The 18,805-nt window shown below is 38.1% G+C and overlaps 1 protein-coding gene across 17 annotated transcripts in view; it reads right to left on the bottom strand.

Annotated features, from left to right (window-relative positions):
* MLLT10 (MLLT10 histone lysine methyltransferase DOT1L cofactor) overlaps positions 1 to 18,805 on the bottom strand; it is a 237,176-nt gene that overhangs the window by 181,356 nt on the left and 37,015 nt on the right. For 16 of the 17 annotated variants that reach the window (XR_009617657.3, XM_078450363.2, XM_078450361.2 and 13 more), the window contains one exon: positions 14,036 to 14,090. Coding sequence is in view for 14 of the 17 variants with exons in the window: in XM_078450363.2 (XP_078306489.1) it covers positions 14,036 to 14,090 (55 nt within the window). In the remaining 3 variants the exon portion in view is untranslated. Of the gene's footprint in view, positions 1 to 12,062; positions 12,084 to 14,035; positions 14,091 to 18,805 lie in introns of those variants that run through there. The other variant, XM_060659192.3, reaches the window with a different exon arrangement.

The following is an 18,805-nucleotide window of genomic DNA, read 5'->3' as shown; positions in this document are numbered from 1 at the left end:
AGTCCTAGCCTCAGCAATCAAAAGAAATAAAAGGCATACAAATTGGCAAAGAAAAAGTCAAACTTTCACTCTTCACAGAGGACATAATATTCTACAAGGAAAGATTCCACCAAAAAACAGCTAGAACTGATACATGAATTCAGCAAAGTCTCAGGATATGAAATCAATGTACAGAAATCAGGTACATTTTTGCACACCAATAATGAAAGAGCAGAAAGAGAAATCACAGAATCGATCCCAATTGCACCAAAAACCGTAAGAAACCTTGAAATAAACCTAACCAAAGAGGTAAAAGATCTGTACTCTGAAAAGTACAGAAAGCTTAAGAAATTGAAGAAGACACAAAGAAATGGAGAAACATTCCATGCTCACAAAAGGGAGAACAAATATTGTTAAAATGTCCATACTACCCAAAGCAATCTACACATTCAACGCAAACCCTACCAAAATAATACCAGCATTCTTCTAAGAGCTAGAACAAACAATCCTAAAATTTGTATGGAACAACAGAAGACCCCAAATAGCCAAAGTAATGTTGAAAAAGAAAACCAAACCAGGAAGCATCACAATCCCAGACTTCAAGCTATATTACAAAGCTGTGATCAAGACAGTATGATACTGGCACAAAAACAGACACAAAGATCCATGGAACAGAATAGAGAACACAGAAATGGACCCACAAACGTATGGCCAACTAATCTTTGACAAAGCAGGAAAGAATATCCAATGGAATAAAGACAGTCCCTTCAGCAAATGGTGCTGGGAAAACTGGACAGCGACATGTAGAAGAATGAACCTGGACCACTTTGTTACACCATACACAGAAATAAATTCAAGATGAAAGACCTAAACATGAGGCAGAAAACCATCAAAATTCTAGAGAAAGCAGGCAACAACCTCTTTCACCTTGGCCACAGTAACCTCTTACTAGACATGTCTCAGAAGGCACGGGAAACAAAAGCAAAAATGAACTATTGGGACCTCATCAAGATGAAAAGCTTCTGCACAGCTAAGGAAACAATCAACAAAACTAAAAGGCAACTGACCTTTTAGAATGGGAGAAGATATTTGCAAGTGACATATTGGATACAGGTTAGTGTTCAAAATCTATAAAGAACTTATCGGGCTCCTGGGTGGCTCAGTTGGTTAAGCATCTGACTTCGGCTCAGGTTGTGATGTCATGGTTTGGGAGTCCGAGCCCCACTTCATGTAAACGCGAGCCGGGCTTCGGGTGAGCCACTTGTCTAGCTCTGACCCTCATGGGATTATCTCTCTGTCTCTGCCTCTCACTCACTAGCATCCTCTCTCTCTTTAAAAAAAAAAAGAAAGAAAGAAAGAACTTCTCAAACTCAACACCCAAAAAGCAAATAATCCAGTGAAGAAATGGGTGGAAGACATGAATAGACACTTTTCCAAAGACATCCAGATAGCTAAAAGACACATGAAAAAATGCTCCACATCACTCATCATCAGGGAAATACTAATCAAAACCACAATGAGATACCACCTCACACCCGTTAGAATGGCTAAAATTAAAAACTCAGAAAACAACAGGTATTGGTGAGGATGTGGAGAAAGGGGAACACTTCTGCACTGTTGGTGGGAATGCAAACTGGTGCAGCCACTCTGCAAAACAATATGGAGTTTCCTCAAAAAATTAAAAATAGAACTAACCCTGCAACCCAGCAACTGCACTAGTAGGTATTTATCCAAAGGATACCAAAATGCTGATTCAAAGGGGCACATGCACCCGAATGTTTAGAGCAGCACTATTGACAGTAGCCAAATTATGCAAAGAGACCAAACGTCCACTGACTAATGAATGGATAAAGAGGATATACTATACATATACAATGGAATACTATTCAGCGATCAAAAAGAATGAAATCTTATCATTTGCAACAATGTGGATGTAACTAGAGTGTATTATGCTAAGTGAAATAAGTCAGAGAAGACAAATATCATATGATATCACTCATATGTGGAATTTAAGAAATACAACAAATGAACATAGGGGAAGGAAAGCAAAAATAAAAACTGAGAGGGAGGTAAACCATAAGAGATTCTTCATACAAAGAACAAACTGGATTGCTAGAGGGGAGGTGGGTAGGGGGATGGGCTAAATGGTTGATGGGCATTAAGGAGGGCCCCTGATGGGATGAGCACTGGGGGGTTATAGGTAAGTGATGGATCACTGGGTTCTACTTCTGAAACCAACACTACACTGTATATTAGAATTTCAATAAATTAATTTTTTAAAAAAAGTTTTATGTCACTTTTACTTGCTCTTGTTCCACCCCTCCTCAGATTGATAATGGTCTGGAAGACTGTATCCCGTGTCTCTAGTGTGGAACTCTCATCCCTGGTTCCAGAAGGGATACAGCAAAGCTTGTTCACAAAGACCTGTGTTTTTTAACAGGCCTAACTGTATGACGGGCAGAGAAAGCACATGAAGGACTGACTCAAGGCATTTGCCTTTGTTTCCCTTAACTTGGCTATTTCTCCAAGTGGTATGAATTTAAGAGATTAATTGTAATCACCATGGTAACTACTTAAAATATATATAAAAAATGAAATAAGAATTAAAATCTGTGGGGTACCTATCTGGCTTAGTTGGTGGAACATGAAATTGTTGATGTGAGGGTGGCAAGTTCAAGGTCCGCACCGGGTATAGAGATTACTTAAAAATAAAATCTTAAAAGGGGCGCCTGGGTGGCTCAGTCGGTTGAGCGTCCGACTTCAGCTCAGGTCACGATCTCACGGTCCGTGAGTTCGAGCCCCGCGTCAGGCTCTGGGCTGACGGCTCAGAGCCTGGAGCCTGCTTCTGATTCTGTGTCTCCCTCTCTCTCTGCCCCTCCCCCATTCATGCTCTGTCTCTCTCTGTCTCAAAAATAAACATTAAAAAAAAAAAAAAAAAGAAAGAAAAAAGAAAATACTATGAACAATTACACACCAACAGATTAGACAACCTACATGAAATGGACAAATTCCTAGAAACACAAAAACTAACAAAACTGAAAGAGAACATCTGAACAGATAAAGAGACTGAATCGATAAGCAAAAATCTCTCAGCAAAGAAAAGCCCTGGATCAAATGCAGTCCCAAGTGAATTCTACCAAACATTTAAAGAAGCATTAGGGGGGCGCCTGGGTGGCGCAGTCGGTTAAGCGTCCGACTTCAGCCAGGTCACGATCTCGCGGTCTGTGAGTTCGAGCCCCGCGTCGGGCTCTGGGCTGATGGCTCGGAGCCTGGAGCCTGTTTCCGATTCTGTGTCTCCCTCTCTCTCTGCCCCTCCCCCGTTCATGCTCTGTCTCTCTCTGTCCCAAAAATAAATAAAAAAAAAAAAAAAAAACGTTGAAAAAAAAAAAAAAAATTTAAAAAAAAAAAAAAAAAAAAAAAAAATAAAGAAGCATTAGGGGCACCTGGGTGGCTGAGTGGGTTAAGCATCCAACTTTGGCTCAGGTCATGATCTCATGGTTCATGAGTTCGAGTCCCAAATCGAGCTCTGTGCTGACAGCTGAGAGCCTGAAGCCTGCTTCGGATTCTGTCTCCCTTCCTCTCTGTCCTTCCCCCACTCACATTCTCTCCCTCTCCCTTTCCAAAAATAAACATTTAAATAAATAAATAGATAAATAAATACATAAATACATAAATAAAATAAAATAAAATAAAGCAACAAGCAAGCAAGCAAGCAACCAACATTAACACAGGGGGCACCTGAGTGGCTCACCTGGTTAAGCATCTGACTCTAGATTTCATCTCAAGACATGATCTCATGGTTCATGAAATCAAGCCCTGCATCCAGCTCTTCTGTGCTAACATCCTGAAGCCTGCTTGGTATTCTCTCTCACCCTCTATCCCTGCCCCTCTTTCTCAAAATAAATAAATAAACATTTTTTTAAAAGAATAAAATAAAGAAGCATTAACACAAATCTCAAACTCTTCCCATTAATAGAAGAGGAAGAATCACTTCCTAATTAATTCATTCTATAAGGTCAGCATGTTATCAAATGCCCCCAGAGCCCGACAAAACATAGGAAAACAAAATTACAGACCAATATCCCTTATGAATATACATGCAAAAAATCTCAGCAAAATACAGTGTATTAGTACCCTAGAGCAGCCATAAAAAATATTACATCAAATTTGGTAGCTTAAGAAAACAGATTTATTCTTTCACAGTTTGGGACACAGAAATCCAAAATCAACAGGCTTCTATCCTAACTTCTGGTGGCTCTGGCAATCCTTAGCATTTCTTAGTTCACAACTATGTAACTCCAATCTCCACCTTAGTCTTCACATGGCCATGTACTGTGTCTCCTGTGTCTTCTCCAATCATCTTTTACAAGGACATTTATCATTGGATTTAGTGTCCATACTAGGCCAGGATGACCCCATTCAAGATCTTTACCTTAATTATATCCGTAAAGACCCTTATTCCCAAATGTGGTCATATCCTGAGGTTCTGGACGGACAAATCTTTTGGGGGACAAAATTAAATAATTAAAAGAATTATACACCATGATCAAAAGGGATTTATGATAGAAATACAAAGGGTGTACAACATAAGAAAAACAGTCAATGTAATATATACCATTAATTTTTTTAAAAATTTAAAAACCACATCACCATCTCAATACAAAAAAAGCATTTGACAAAATTTGACAGCTTTTCACAAGATACACTCAACAAAATAAAAAAATGGAACTTCCTCAATATGATAAGGAGAATTTTTGAAAAATCTACTAGTAACAACTAACTCAATAATGAAAGACTGATACTTTTCTCCCTAATATCAGGAAGAAGACATGGACACCCACTATCTAGTTCCACTGCTATTCAACATTGTACTAGAAATGTTAGCTAAAGCAATTAGGCAAGAAAAATAAAAAACATAAAAAACATCCCAATTGGAAAAGATTAAGTAAAACTATCAGTATTCACATCATCTTACCTAGAAAAAACCCTAAAGAACACACAAAAAACATTAGAACAAATTCAGTAAAGCTGCAAGGTGTAAGAACCACAAGATATCAGTTTTATTTCTACATGTGAACAATGAACAACCCAAACAGAACATTAAAGAAAAAATCCTTTTGTATCTAAAAGAATAAAATACTTAAACAAAGGATGTGAAAGACTTCCCCACTGAAAACTATAGAGCAAGGCTGAAAGAAATTAAAGACATAAATAAATGGAAAGACACCCCACATTCATACAATAAAAAACTTAACACCATTAAGATAATAACTTTACCCAAAGCAATCTACAGATTCAGCACAACCCCTTATCAAAATTCCACAGATCTTTTTTGCAATCCTCAAAAATCACATGGACTAGAACCTGAACAGTCAAAGCAATACTGAAAGAGAAAAATAAAATTGAAACATTCACAGTTCCCAATTACAAAACTTATTATCAAAGCTATGGCCTTTCAAAAGTTTGTATTGGCATTACAACAGACATAAAGACCAATGGAATAGTAGAGTCCAGAAATAAATCCATGTATCTACAGCCAACTGATTTTCAACAAGGGTACCAAGACCAGTCAATGGGGAAAGAAGAATCTCTCCAACGAATGGTGCTGGGACATCTGGATATCCATATGCAAAAAAAAAAAAAAGTTGGATTTAACTCAAAATGGATCAACAACTAAAAAAGTTCTAAAAAGAGAAGTGTTAGAAAGAAACATAGGTATAAATCTTACTGACCTTGGATAGCAATGGATTCTTAGATATGACACCAAAAGCATGAGCAACAAAGAAAAATTAAATAAACTGATACTAATCAAATTAAAGACTACTGTGAATCAAAGGACATTATCAAGAACATGAGAAGACAACATACAGAGTGGGAGAAAAGATTTGCAAATCATGTATCTGATAGGGATCCAGAATACATAAAGAAGTCTTACAGCTCAACAACAAAAAGACAGACAACCCAATTACAAAATAGAAAAGAATATAAATAGGGGTGCATGGGTGGCTCAGTCAGTTAAGCGTCTGACTTCAGCTCAGGTCATGATCTCGCAATTTGTGGGTTGAGCTCCATGTCAGGCTCTGGGCTGAGAGCTCAGAACTGAGAGCGTGCTTCGAATTCTGTCTGTCTGTCTGTCTGTCTGTCCTCTCTCTCTCTCTGCACTTCCCCTGCTTGTACTCTGTCTCTCTCTCAAAAATAAATAAACATTAAAACTAAAAGAGGGACAGCTGGGTGGCTCAGTCGGTTGAATGTCTGACTTTGGCTCAGGTCATGATCTTGAGGTTCATGAGTTCAAGCCCCACATTGGGCTCACTGCTGTCAGCCTGTCAGCGCAGAGCCTGCTTCAGATCCTGTGTCCCCCTATCTTTGCCCCTTCCCCACTTGCACTTTCCCCCAAATAAATATTAAAGGGAGGGGAGGGGAGGGGAGGGAAGGAAAGGAATAGACTTCTCTCCAAAGAAGATTCACATATGGCCAAAAGGCTCATGAAAAAAATGCTCAACATCACTTATTAGGGAAACAGAAATTAAAACAACAATGAGGTACCACTTCAAACTCACTAGGATGGCTATAATTTAAAAATTCAGAAAAAAGTTAAGTGGTGGTGAGAATGAAAAGGAATTGGATCTCTCATACTTTGCTTGGAGGACTGTAAAAATGGTGCAGCCACTATGAAGAACAGTTTGGTGGTTCCTCAAAAAGTTAAACACAGAATCACTGTACGACCCATCAATGCCACTCCTAGTATATACTCCTCAAATCTAAAAACAGATAAAATAGGTTCTTCTACAACAATGTTCACAGTAGCACTATTCAAAACAGTCAAAAGGTAGAAACAATGCAAACATCCAACATAATGTAATCCCTCTTGTATGCATGTGCACACACACTCTCGCTCTCCTCTCTCTCTCTCTCTCTCTCTCTCACACACACACACACACACACACACACACACACACACACACACACAAATACTATTCAGCCATAAACGGGACTGAAGTACTAATACAGGCTGCAACAGTGATGACCTTGAAAACATTATGCCGAGAAAGAAGCCAGACTCAAAAGGTCATACGCTGTGTGATTATTATACTTAAGTAAAATATACAGAATAAGTAAACCCATAGAGACAAAAAGCAGACTGATGGTTGCCAGGGGCCAGGGGAAGAAGGTAGAATGCACAGTTTCTGCTTATGAAAGTGTATTTTCTTTTAGGGTAATAAAAATGTTTTGGAAATAAGGGCAATTAGGGGCACCCGGGTGGCTCAGTCAGCTGAGCATCCAACTCTTGATTTCAACTCAGGTCATGATCTTGCAGTTTGTGGGATTGAGCCCCCTCTGGCTCTGCACTGATGGTGTGGAGCCTGGCTGGGATTCTCTCTCTCCCTCTCTCTCTCTGCCCCTCCTCCACGCACGAATGCACTCTCTCAAAATAAATCCACTTTTCAAAAAAATGTTTTGGGGGCACCTGGGTGGCTCAGTTGGTTAAGCATCTGACTTTGGCTCGGGTCATGATCTCATGGTTCATGACTTCGAGCCCCATGTTGGGCTCTCCGCTCTCAGCACAGAGCCCACTTTGGATCCTCTGACCCACTCTCTCTCTGCCCCTCCCCTGCTCATGTTCTCTCTCTCTCATCATTCTCTCTCAAAAACAAATAAAACATTAGAAAAATATTAAAAAAGAAAGAAAGAAAGTAAGTAAGTTAGTTTTGGAAATTAACAGGGGTAGCAGTTGACCAATACTGTCAAAGTACTAAATACCACTGAACTGTATATCTTAGGATGGTAAATTTTATTCTACAGGAATTTTACCTCAATTTTAAGAAAAAAGAATAAAAGATCTTGTCCTTCCTTCACAAACTGTATTTCAGGATAATGAAATAATTGATAAGAAATAGGTTTTCTTTATAGAAGTAATCCTGCTAGACAGGATGGAGTGGTGGGAATAAAAAAAGTAATCCTAATGCATGATAGAATATCACAATTTATTCAACCTCTATTCAATAAAATGGTCTAGATACTGGTCAACAGCTGCTGATACCACAAAAAAGAAAAAAGGAAGTATCATATGCTTCATGAAGAAGTATACAACACCATGAAGTATTTTTAGCTGCCCCCACAATAAACTGAACGATCAAGCCTAACTACTCATGTACAGAAAATACATGGAACAAAGCAACGTGTTCACACACACACCATCTGAGATGCCATCAACAACATCTACTGTGAGAAACCCTGCAGGGCAAATGTCCCACATTTTCCACAAGTAAACCAACAAGGAAATCAAGGGGGAGGATTACAAAGAGACCTAAGAGATATTTTAAGCAATTGCAACGTAGGCACCTTATAGATCCAGCTTATGGACCTTATTTGGATACTGACTCATTCAAACATAAAAAGATAACATTTAGGGGTACCAAGTGGCCCAGTGGGTTAAGCGTCAGACTCTTGATTTCAGGTCAGGTCATGATGTCACAGTTCATGAGACCAAGGCCCACACTGGGCTCGGCACTGACAGCACGGAGCCTACTTGGGATCCTGTCTCTCCCTCTCTGCCCCTCCCCTATGCTGGCATGCATGCACATTCTTTCTCTCTCTCAAAACAAATACATAAACAATAAAAAAATTAAGAAAAAGATAAAAACAGAAAAAGAAAAACATTTAGGAGACAATCAGGAAACTTCAAACAAAGACTGAACGGTTGATGGCTTTAAGAAATTCTTGTCGGGGCGCCTGGGTGGCTCAGTCGGTTGAGCGTCCGACTTCGGCTCAGGTCACGATCTCGCGGTCCGTGAGTTCGAGCCCCGCGTCAGGCTCTGGGCTGATGGCTCAGAGCCTGGAGCCTGCTTCCGGTTCTGTGTCTCCCTCTCTCTCTGCCCCTCCCCCGTTCATGCTCTGTCTCTCTCTGTCTCAAAAATAAATAAACGTTAAAAAAAAAAAAAATTAAAAAAAAAAAAAAAGAAATTCTTGTCAATTTTTTATGTGTCATAATATATTGTGTATTTTTTAAATATCCATGCGTGTCAGTGATGCTCACAAAATTCAAAATAATCGTAAGAATGGGGTATGGAAAGGTATAAATGAAACAAGACTGGCCATGACTTGATCACTGTTAAAGGTTGGTCCCTGGGGATTCTCCCTACTTTTTTGTAGGCTCAAAATTTCCCATAATGAAATAGACATATAATTTTTCAATATACCTGTAAACTTTTACCACTTAATACCTCTGATGTCCATTCCTTCATTTTTACCCTCCTACTACTATCTTCAACCAGTCCCTCATCAATCTCTCCCTTAGACTGCAATAAAGCAGAGTCTCATCTTTGCAAGGTTCAGATTCTAAAGCAAAAAATAAGCATAATCAAAACTATCCTTGGGGCACCTGGGTGGCTCAGTCAGTTAAAGGCCCAACTTCAGCTCAGGTCCTGATCTCGTGGTTTTTGAGTTCGAGCCCTGTGTCAAACTCTGTGCTGACCACTCAGAGCCTGGAGCCTGCTTCAGATTCTGCGTCTCCCTCTCTCTCTGCCCCTCCACCACTTGCACTCTGTCTCTCAAAAATAAACATGAAAAACAATTTTAAAAAAACTATCCTTGAAAAATCCCTTAAAATTCCAACAGAAAATGCATTACACTGTATATCATTTTGAATATATATAAATATCAAGATTCTGTAAGTTCTTCTCATCTTTCTGTCACATAGTGTCTACCAATGACCCTCAATTCATTTTGAAATTTCTTCAACAATTCAAGTAATAAATAATCCAATTAAAAATGAGCAGAGGACATAGACATTCCTCCAAAGAAGACATCTAGATGACCCACAGACACATGAAAAGATGCTCAACATCACTCATCATCAGAGAAATGCAAATCAAAAGCACAATGAACTATCACCCCACACCTGTCATAATGGCTAAAATAAAAAACACAACAAACAAGTGTTGGTGAGGATGTGAGGAAAAAGGAACCCTCGTGCACAATTAGTGAAAATGCAAAATTGTGCAGCCACTATGGAAAACAGTATGGAGGTTCCTCAAAAATTAGAAATAAAATTGCCATATGATCCAGCAATCACACTCCTAGGTATTTACCCAAAGAATACCAAAAAAACTCTGGTTTGAGAAGATATATTCACTCCTATGTTTATTGCTGCATTATTTACAATAGCCAAATTATGGCAGCTGCCCAAATGTCCACTGACAGATGAATGGCTAAGAAGATGTGGGAGTGCCTGGCTGGCTCAGTCAGAAGAGCATGCAACTCCTGATCTCAGGGTTGTGAGTTCAAGACTCACGCTGGGTGCAGAGATTGCTGCAAAGTAAATAAACTTAAACTTTAAAAAAGACATAGTATATACATATAATGGACTATTATTCAGCTATTAAAAGGAACGAAAGCTTGTCATTTGCAACAACACAGATGAATCCAGAGTTATAATGCTAAGTGAAAAAAAGTCAGAGAAAGACAAATACCGTATTATTTCACTCATATGTGGAATTTAAGAAATGAACAAACCAAAAAAAAAAGAGACAAACCAAAAAAAAAAAAAAGTACTCTTAACTATAGAGAACAAACTAATGGTTACCTGAGAGGAGGTGTGGTGGGAGGCGGTGGGGGGGGGGGGGGTATGAAATAGGTGAAGGGGAAGAAGAGTATTAACACTTATCAGGCTGCCTGGGTGGCTCAGTCAATTAAGCACCTGACTCTTAAGTTTGGCTTGGGTCATGATCACATGAGATCAAGCCTGGGCATGGCACCTGCCTAAGATTCTCTCTCTCTCCCTCTGCCCTTCCCCCACTCAGGCTCTCTCTCAAAAACCAAACCAAACAAAAATGTGTAATACTCTTGATGAGCATAGAGTAATATACAGAATTGCTGAATCATTATCTTCTACTCTTGGAACTAATATAACACTGTCTGTTAACTATACTAGAATTAAAATTTTTCTTAATTAAAAAAATAAACGAGAAGTAACATCACCACCTCTTGCCTGACCCCTCAATAATATATTTCATATCTTTGTCAATGATGGTTGGGAAAGCCTTACAGTCATTCACAGGGAGTCCCATTAACGTTTGCCTAGAGTGTATGCTCACTGGGTAAAATGGCAAACTGAATTACCTCTACAATTTATTTATTTGCCTATATCTATCTCTCCCCATCCCCCAGGATATATAGTTGATTTCAAGTATGTTACATGCACTTATAATTCAGCTCCACTATTCTTTTTTATAGCTGGTGTAGTGTCATATCCTTCCAATCTATTCACTACAATGCCATCAGAGAGTGATCCTTCTAAAATAGAAATCTGTTACTCCTCAGCTTCAGTGGCTCCCCACAATCAACAGGATGGAGTTCTTAGGACAGAAAAGGAGGTGGGGAAGGAGCGGTGGGGGGGGGGGGGGGGGGGGGGTAGGGAAGGGAGGAGAAGGGAAGGACAGGAGCAGTGGAGGGGAAGGAATGACAACTTTGTGTGTATTATCGGTTTCACCTCTCAGAAGGCCTGCCATTCAAACCTTAGTCTAATTCCCAATTGTTTCCAATTCTGTATATCTGTGTCTTTATCATTTGCTTCTCCTTCTGCCTGTAATACCCCAACCCCACTTTTCACATACTAACCTATGTTAAGCTTAAGTATTTACTTACCTTTAACAACTGAGAACTACATACAGCAGCTGAGATTGAGAAAATTAAAAGCTGCATTGAGAAACTCCTCATCCTGATTGCCAGAAAGGAAAACCTAAACTAAAAACGTGTAACACACTTTCCAGCATGAAAAAAAGGGTATTGGATATTAAAGAACAGTTATTATCAATACTGTACCATCAGGTACATTGTGGGGTTTTGTTAACTACTCTAGAAATATAATTAGCATTTCTATAGGAAAATGCATTCCAGGTTCCAAAATAATTTACAAATCAATTTTGGAACATAATTTAGTCAGAATGTAATACACATCAAATTTAGACTCTAACAAAGATGGCATTTCAAATCAGTGAAGAAAAGATGAACAGTTTAATAAATGGTGATGGGACAAATGGAAGCATTTTAGCATCTAGGAAAAAATAAAGTTGGATCCATACCTCACATTGTATTACCTGGATACATTCCAAATGTATCAAAGATTAAACTGTAAAAAAAAAAGAAACCATAAAAATACTAGAGGAAAATGTGAAAGAATTCCTTTACTAACTCTGGAGTATGGAAAGCCTTTCTAACTAATGGTTCAAAATACAGAAGCCATGAAAGACAAGATTAAAAAATAAACCTAAATAAAAATCAAGAACTTCTGCATGGTAAAAAGCCCCAGAAGACTGAACAACTGGGAAAACCTGGTTCAACTCATATCACAAAAGCCTAAGGAATGAGGGGCTCCTATGAGAGCTCCAACAAATCAAAAAGAAAATGATCAACAACCAAAGAGAAAAATCATATTAACAGACCACAAAGAGAAAAATGCAAATTGCTTTTAAAAATGTAAGATGCTCAGCTTTACTCATAATAAGAGAAATGTAAAATAAATGCTCTGAGATACCAATTTTCACCTACTGGATTACCAAAGGGTATGAAGAACACAAGTTTTTCATTCACTGCTGCTGGAAACAAATTGGCACAACCACTAGGGAGAATAATTTGGGAATATCTACCAAATTAACTGCAAAATGCCTTTCACCCAACAGTTCCACCCCTGGGAATTAATAATCCTACAGACATAAGCGCATATATGCAAAATGACATGTATACAAGTCATAAAAGCAGAAGATCAGAAAGTCTATCAACAGGTGACTGATCACACAAAAAAAGAAAGCTTTAAACCATTAATAGATAAATTTGTTCACTGGAAAAATTAAGATACTTAAAAATTAGAGAAGAAAATATTTGTTAATTCACATTTATTTCTATATGCAAAAATAAAAAACCTAGAAGGATATGTAGAGAAGTAATAACAGCAACTATATCAAAGCAGGAAAGTTGTTGAGAAACTAGGCAAATGGTGAACAAGGATAGGAGAAAAGGTTTCTAACATTTTTTAAATTTTGTACATGACTGTGTAACAGTCTAACCATTAAGTTTGTATACAAATAAATTTATGTAGAGCCAGGCAAAAACATTTTATTTTTCCCTTTCATTTACTAACATCATTACTCTATCCCAAAATGCTTTAGAATTGGCTGCCCAAAATGGAAGTGTACTAACAGTAGTTATAACCTGTGCTTTTAAAAGTTTCTTTATCGGTTAGTTTTCATAGTATGCACAGTTTAAGACATTCATGTTTACATATTTAAGAATGGTACTGAGTTATAAAGAAACACGGATTTCTCAGAGGAAAGTAATGAAAAATGGAGATATAAATGAGAAATACACAAGGGTTCTCAGGAAAGCACACCAAAATTTAAAGACAGAAGTCAGTATTTCTTTATATTCAAGCAACAAAATTCCTCAGGGTGTTAAAATTAAGAATTCACTGGAGGGGCGCCTGGGTGGCTCTGTCGGTTGAGCGTCCGACTTCGGCTCAGGTCATGATCTCACGGTCCGTGAGTTCGAGCCCCGCGTCAGGCTCTGTGCTGACCGCTCAGAGCCTGGAGCCTGTTTCAGATTCTGTGTCTCCCTCTCTCTGACCCTCCCCCGTTCATGCTCTCTCTGTCTCAAAAAAAATTTTTTAAATTAAAAAAAAAAAAGAATTCACTGGAAATATCATCTGTCTAGCAATACACAAAAGAGAGGGAAAAAAAGATTCTAAAACACTAGAGTTTAGCTCTAACAAAAAAAAAGTGGCTTATGTTTTCAAAAATAATTTCTAATATAAGAAACTGTACCCATTTTTTCTTAAATCAAGATTTTAATTAGAAGTATGTAGACCATTCTGCACAAGAAAAGTGCTTAAAAGTTTGCCCACGAAGTAGGGGGGGAAAAATCCATAAATTACATACACTACTATTACAATTATTTGAGTGGTAAACATTTATTTGATATTATAATACGAACTGCCAGATATTTTTAAATACCCCCCACTCCACTTTTCAATAAAAAATTTTTAAAAAGTCTCTGTACTTACCCCCATTATCTGTTCTTTTTAAAGCTCCATCCTTATGAGGACACAGTTCACATCTCTATGTAAAAAAAAGAAAACAAGATTTTTCAGATTACCAAGCTATAACAAATTCTCTATAACTTCAAAACTATTAAAAATGTGGGAGTATGTGCACTACTTACCACTAAGAGTTTTTCAGAACATTCCTCACAAAGTAATTCTCCTCGACACGGGATCATCCTCAGAACACCAGATAATTTTATACACGTATATACATATGTGCGTATATAAATACGTACACATATACACATATGTTTTAAGTAATTGCTACACCCAATGTGGAGTGTGAACTCACAACCCACAGATCAAAGAGTCACATGCTCTGACTGAGCCAACCAGGAACACCATCAGATAACAACTTTACAAAAGTATTACTCAACTATTACATTCCTGCCATGATTTTTTGTAACATGAATAAATACGAAGAAGGGGCTGAAGCACAGTTTTTAACATTTGCCTCTATCCCTTTGCTTTCTGTCTAGGATTATCTAGTATTATCATAGTCAGTTAGGTTTGGTTTCTCCTAAAATAAAGAGCCAAAGTCAAAAACTTTGAATTTTGATTTAAATGAGGGGCAGCTGGGTGGCTCAGTTGGTTAAAGCGCCCGACTTTGCTCAGGTCGTGATCTCACAGTTTGTGGGTTCGAGCCCCGCATCGGGCTCTGTGCTAACAGTTTGGACCTGGAGACTGCTTTGGGTTCTGTGTCTCCCTCTCTCTACCCCTCACCTGCTCACACACACTCACTCTCTCTCTCTCTCAAAAATTAATAAACATTAAAAAAAATCGGGGGGGGGGGGCGGCAAATACTGTTTCATATACTGTTGATAGCACTATAATCCAATTCTTTTGGAAAGCAATTTATAGCAACATGATTCCAGAAAACTACTAATTCAATTACTTCATTTCTAGAGAGCCAAAGGAAAAATATGATAGAAATAGCACTAAGTACTATGTGTCATTTTTATATCATTTATATACTTTAATTTCAAGACATGAAAATGTATGTATATAAAAATACTTTATATGGCTTTTTACTATAACTATAAAAATTGTATGAAAACTGTATAACACTGAGAGAACTAATGTAATAGTACATTAACAAATATTTATACATAGAAATGAACTCTAAAATATACAAAACAGGGGCGCCTGGGTGGCGCAGTCGGTTAAGCGTCCGACTTCAGCCAGGTCACGATCTCACGGTCCGTGAGTTCGAGCCCCGCGTCAGGCTCTGGGCTGATGGCTCGGAGCCTGGAGCCTGTTTCCGATTCTGTGTCTCCCTCTCTCTCTGCCCCTCCCCCATTCATGCTCTGTCTCTCTCTGTCCCAAAAATAAATAAAAAAAAAAAAAAAAAAAAAAACGTTAAAATATACAAAACATATTAACAGGACTATGGTGAGGATGGTAAGATTATGAGTGAATTTATTTCTTTATTCCAAAATACTTCATTTCTTTTATAATTGGAATTTTTGTAGCAATACACTACTACATGTTATATCTTCCTACTAAAGATAAAAATAATATAGGAGACTTTAAAGAAAAAACTTTCAGGAAAAGAAAAGAAGGTTAAGTTATAGTCAGAAGACTGTACCCTAAACCCAGGAAGAAAGGATCTGGTATGAGGGACCTTGGACCACAGGGACTCCAGATCCTATAGTCAACCAATCCAAAGTGGAAGGTTTTATAGGGCAGGATGCAGTCACACATGTTACTATTACAATTCCACAGATCCATTCTTATTTTAGTGAGAAGTAGTGTTAAAAAGGTATAAGTAGGGGGCCAAGGCAGGGGAAAAAACTAAAAATTAAAAATTAAAAATAGTGCAAGTAAATCCTATGAAAGGTAACAGACATTATAAGGAAACCAAAAACAAACAAACAAGCACACATTAAAGACCTCACATTTTAGAGGGAAAAAAAAAAAAGAAAAGAAAACGAAGGAAAAAGAAAAAACACCTTTAACTGAAATGGCCCCAACAAATGCCAAGTTACACAAGGTGGCTCTTTCTTTTCTACATCATATAGTATAGCAAAAAATGATGCAACTATTTTCCATCTTCAGAATGTAAATGTCAATTTCCAAATACTTTTACTACTTTATATTAGATTCTTCTGCCAAAGGATAAAACCCACTATACTTCACTAAATCAAGTACAGCCAACAAAAATACTGACCTTCAGGAAGCTGTGGTTATGTAACAATCTATTGCACTCATACTGGCTTGCCCACACTGTGATTACCATCATATTGCAAAAACAACAAGGTAATAAATGAAAATAATATAAATAGATAAAAATAAATAAAATGATAAAAGAGAAGGTTTTAAGTTTGATCTTCCTCATATTATATAGAAGATATAACTGTGGCATACAGATGCATCTGTAGGATAAAACATTTACCATCACTATTTCTTTTTTTTTTTTTTTTTTTTAAGCAAAAGATAAAAAATAAATCTAAAATAACCTATCTTGGGGCACCTGATGTGGCTCAATCGGTTAAGTGTCTGACTTCAGTTCACGTCATGATCTCATGGCTCATGATTTCAAGCCCCGTGTCAGGCTCTGTGCTGACACCTTCAGAGCCTGAAGCCTGCTTTGAATTCTGTGTCTCCCTTTCTCTCTGCCCCTCCCCTGCTCATGCTCTCTCTCTCTCTCAAAAATAAACTTTTTTTTTAACTTTAAAAAAATAAAACAAAATAATCTATATTCTCTTGTGTTTTACAAAGGCTCAAGGTTACAACAGAAATGAGCAACCTAGCGCCAAGGTTGTGGTCTCCAAACAACATTTCCCAAAGGAACCAGGACCCCTAAGAGATGTAGAGAATTCTTGGTTTAGGTCAAGTAAGTCCAGGTAACTTGTTCTATCAACTAGCCAGGAAGCAATAAAAGACTACTGTAGTCATGTCCAAAGGATTTATCAGCCAACCTAAAGAGGTTCCTGCCAGCCAAAGATGAAATCATTTAAGACCAATAAAAGATAATAACTGCAATGAACTGAAACACACCAAATATTTTTAAATCTGTAATAAAATTCATTTGTACTTCCAAAACAGCTAAGTAAGGTTATAAAGAGAGAAACTCCTATACAGATAAACAGCCAGATTCTGGTTTCCCACTAGAAGTCAAAATGTGGAAGGAACCAGCAAGAAGTCTCCCATTTTTTAGGACTTACTTTTAGCCTGAAGGCAAATTTGTACATACAGGATCTGTCTCACTAACCTTGGACCATACATGCACAGAACAAGCTTGAACCCAATTAAGGAAAAATGAAATAAAAGAAGATTTAAGCAACTGCTCAAAATATAGAATAAGCAGTCTGAATCCAACCAAATCAACTGCCTGATAAAAGCAGTAACAATTTCCTCAAAGGAATATAACAGAATCAAGGCTTCCCACATACAACATTCACAACGTCTAGAAAACAATCCAAATTACCTAATCTATTAAGAACCAGAAAAATGTTAATCATGCTTACGATAAACGACAATCAATAAAGGCCAACCAACCTTAAGATGACCTAGACACTGGAATTAAGACTTTAAATAGAGATTATACTAGAGTCCTAGGAGGCAAATAAAAATGTACCTCTATGAAGTGAAATAAGAAATCCCAACAAGAGGGGCGCCTGGGTGGCGCAGTCGGTTAAGCGTCCGACTTCAGCCAGGTCACGATCTCGCGGTCCGTGAGTTCGAGCCCCGCGTCAGGCTCCGGGCTGATGGCTCGGAGCCTGGAGCCTGTTTCCGATTCTGTGTCTCCCTCTCTCTCTGCCCCTCCCCCGTTCATGCTCTGTCTCTCTCTGTCCCAAAAATAAATAAAAAACGTTGAAAAAAAAAAAAAAATTAAAAAAAAAAAAAAAAAAAAAAAAAAAAGAAATCCCAACAAGAAACTATAAAAAAGAATTCGATAAAAATTCTAAAACCCAAAGCTAAAATTCGTGAAGTGAAAAATTTACTGGACAGATTTAACAGAATCAAGATGACAAATAGAGTCAGTGAGCTTGAAGCTACACTAACTCAAATCTTTACTCTGAGAGAAAATAGTGGGGAAAAAATGAACAAGGCTTCAGGGACCGACTGAATGGTATCAAGAAATCGAGGGGCGCCTGGGTGGCTCAGTCGGTTGGGCGGCCGACTTCAGCTCAGGTCACGATCTCGCGGTCCGTGAGTTCGAGCCCCGCGTCGGGCTCTGGGCCGATGGCTCAGAGCCTGGAGCCTGCTTCCGATTCTGTGTTTCCCTCTCTCTCTGCCCCTCCCCCGTTCATGCTCTGTCTCTCTCTGTCTCAAAAATAAATAAAACATTAAAAAAAAAATTTAAAAAAAAAAAAAAAGAAATCGAACATGTATAACTGATGGTCTGGAAAAGGAGGAAGAGAAGGGGTAGGGAGTAAGAATACAGAATATGAGAATACCAAAAAGAGTTCTGAAAACTAGTGGATGAAAATTTTGATTTGAAGAAAGACAACTTTATGGATTCAAAAAGCACAGGGAGGGGCGCCTGGGTGGCGCAGTCGGTTAAGCGTCCGACTTCAGCCAGGTCACGATCTCACGGTCCGTGAGTTCGAGCCCCGCGTCAGGCTCTGGGCTGATGGCTCGGAGCCTGGAGCCTGTTTCCGATTCTGTGTCTCCCTCTCTCTCTGTCCCTCCCCCGTTCATGCTCTGTCTCCCTCTGTCCCAAAAAAAATAAATAAAAAACGTTGAAAAAAAAAATTAAAAAAAAAAAAAAAAAAAAAAAAAAAC

The sequence above is a fragment of the Panthera onca genome, chromosome B4 (assembly GCF_046562875.1).
Source record: "Panthera onca isolate mPanOnc1 chromosome B4, mPanOnc1 haplotype 2, whole genome shotgun sequence".
Taxonomy (NCBI): Eukaryota; Metazoa; Chordata; class Mammalia; order Carnivora; family Felidae; genus Panthera; species Panthera onca.
The sequence above is the reverse complement of the archived record's forward strand: the minus strand, read 5'-3'. Positions and strand labels throughout refer to the sequence as shown.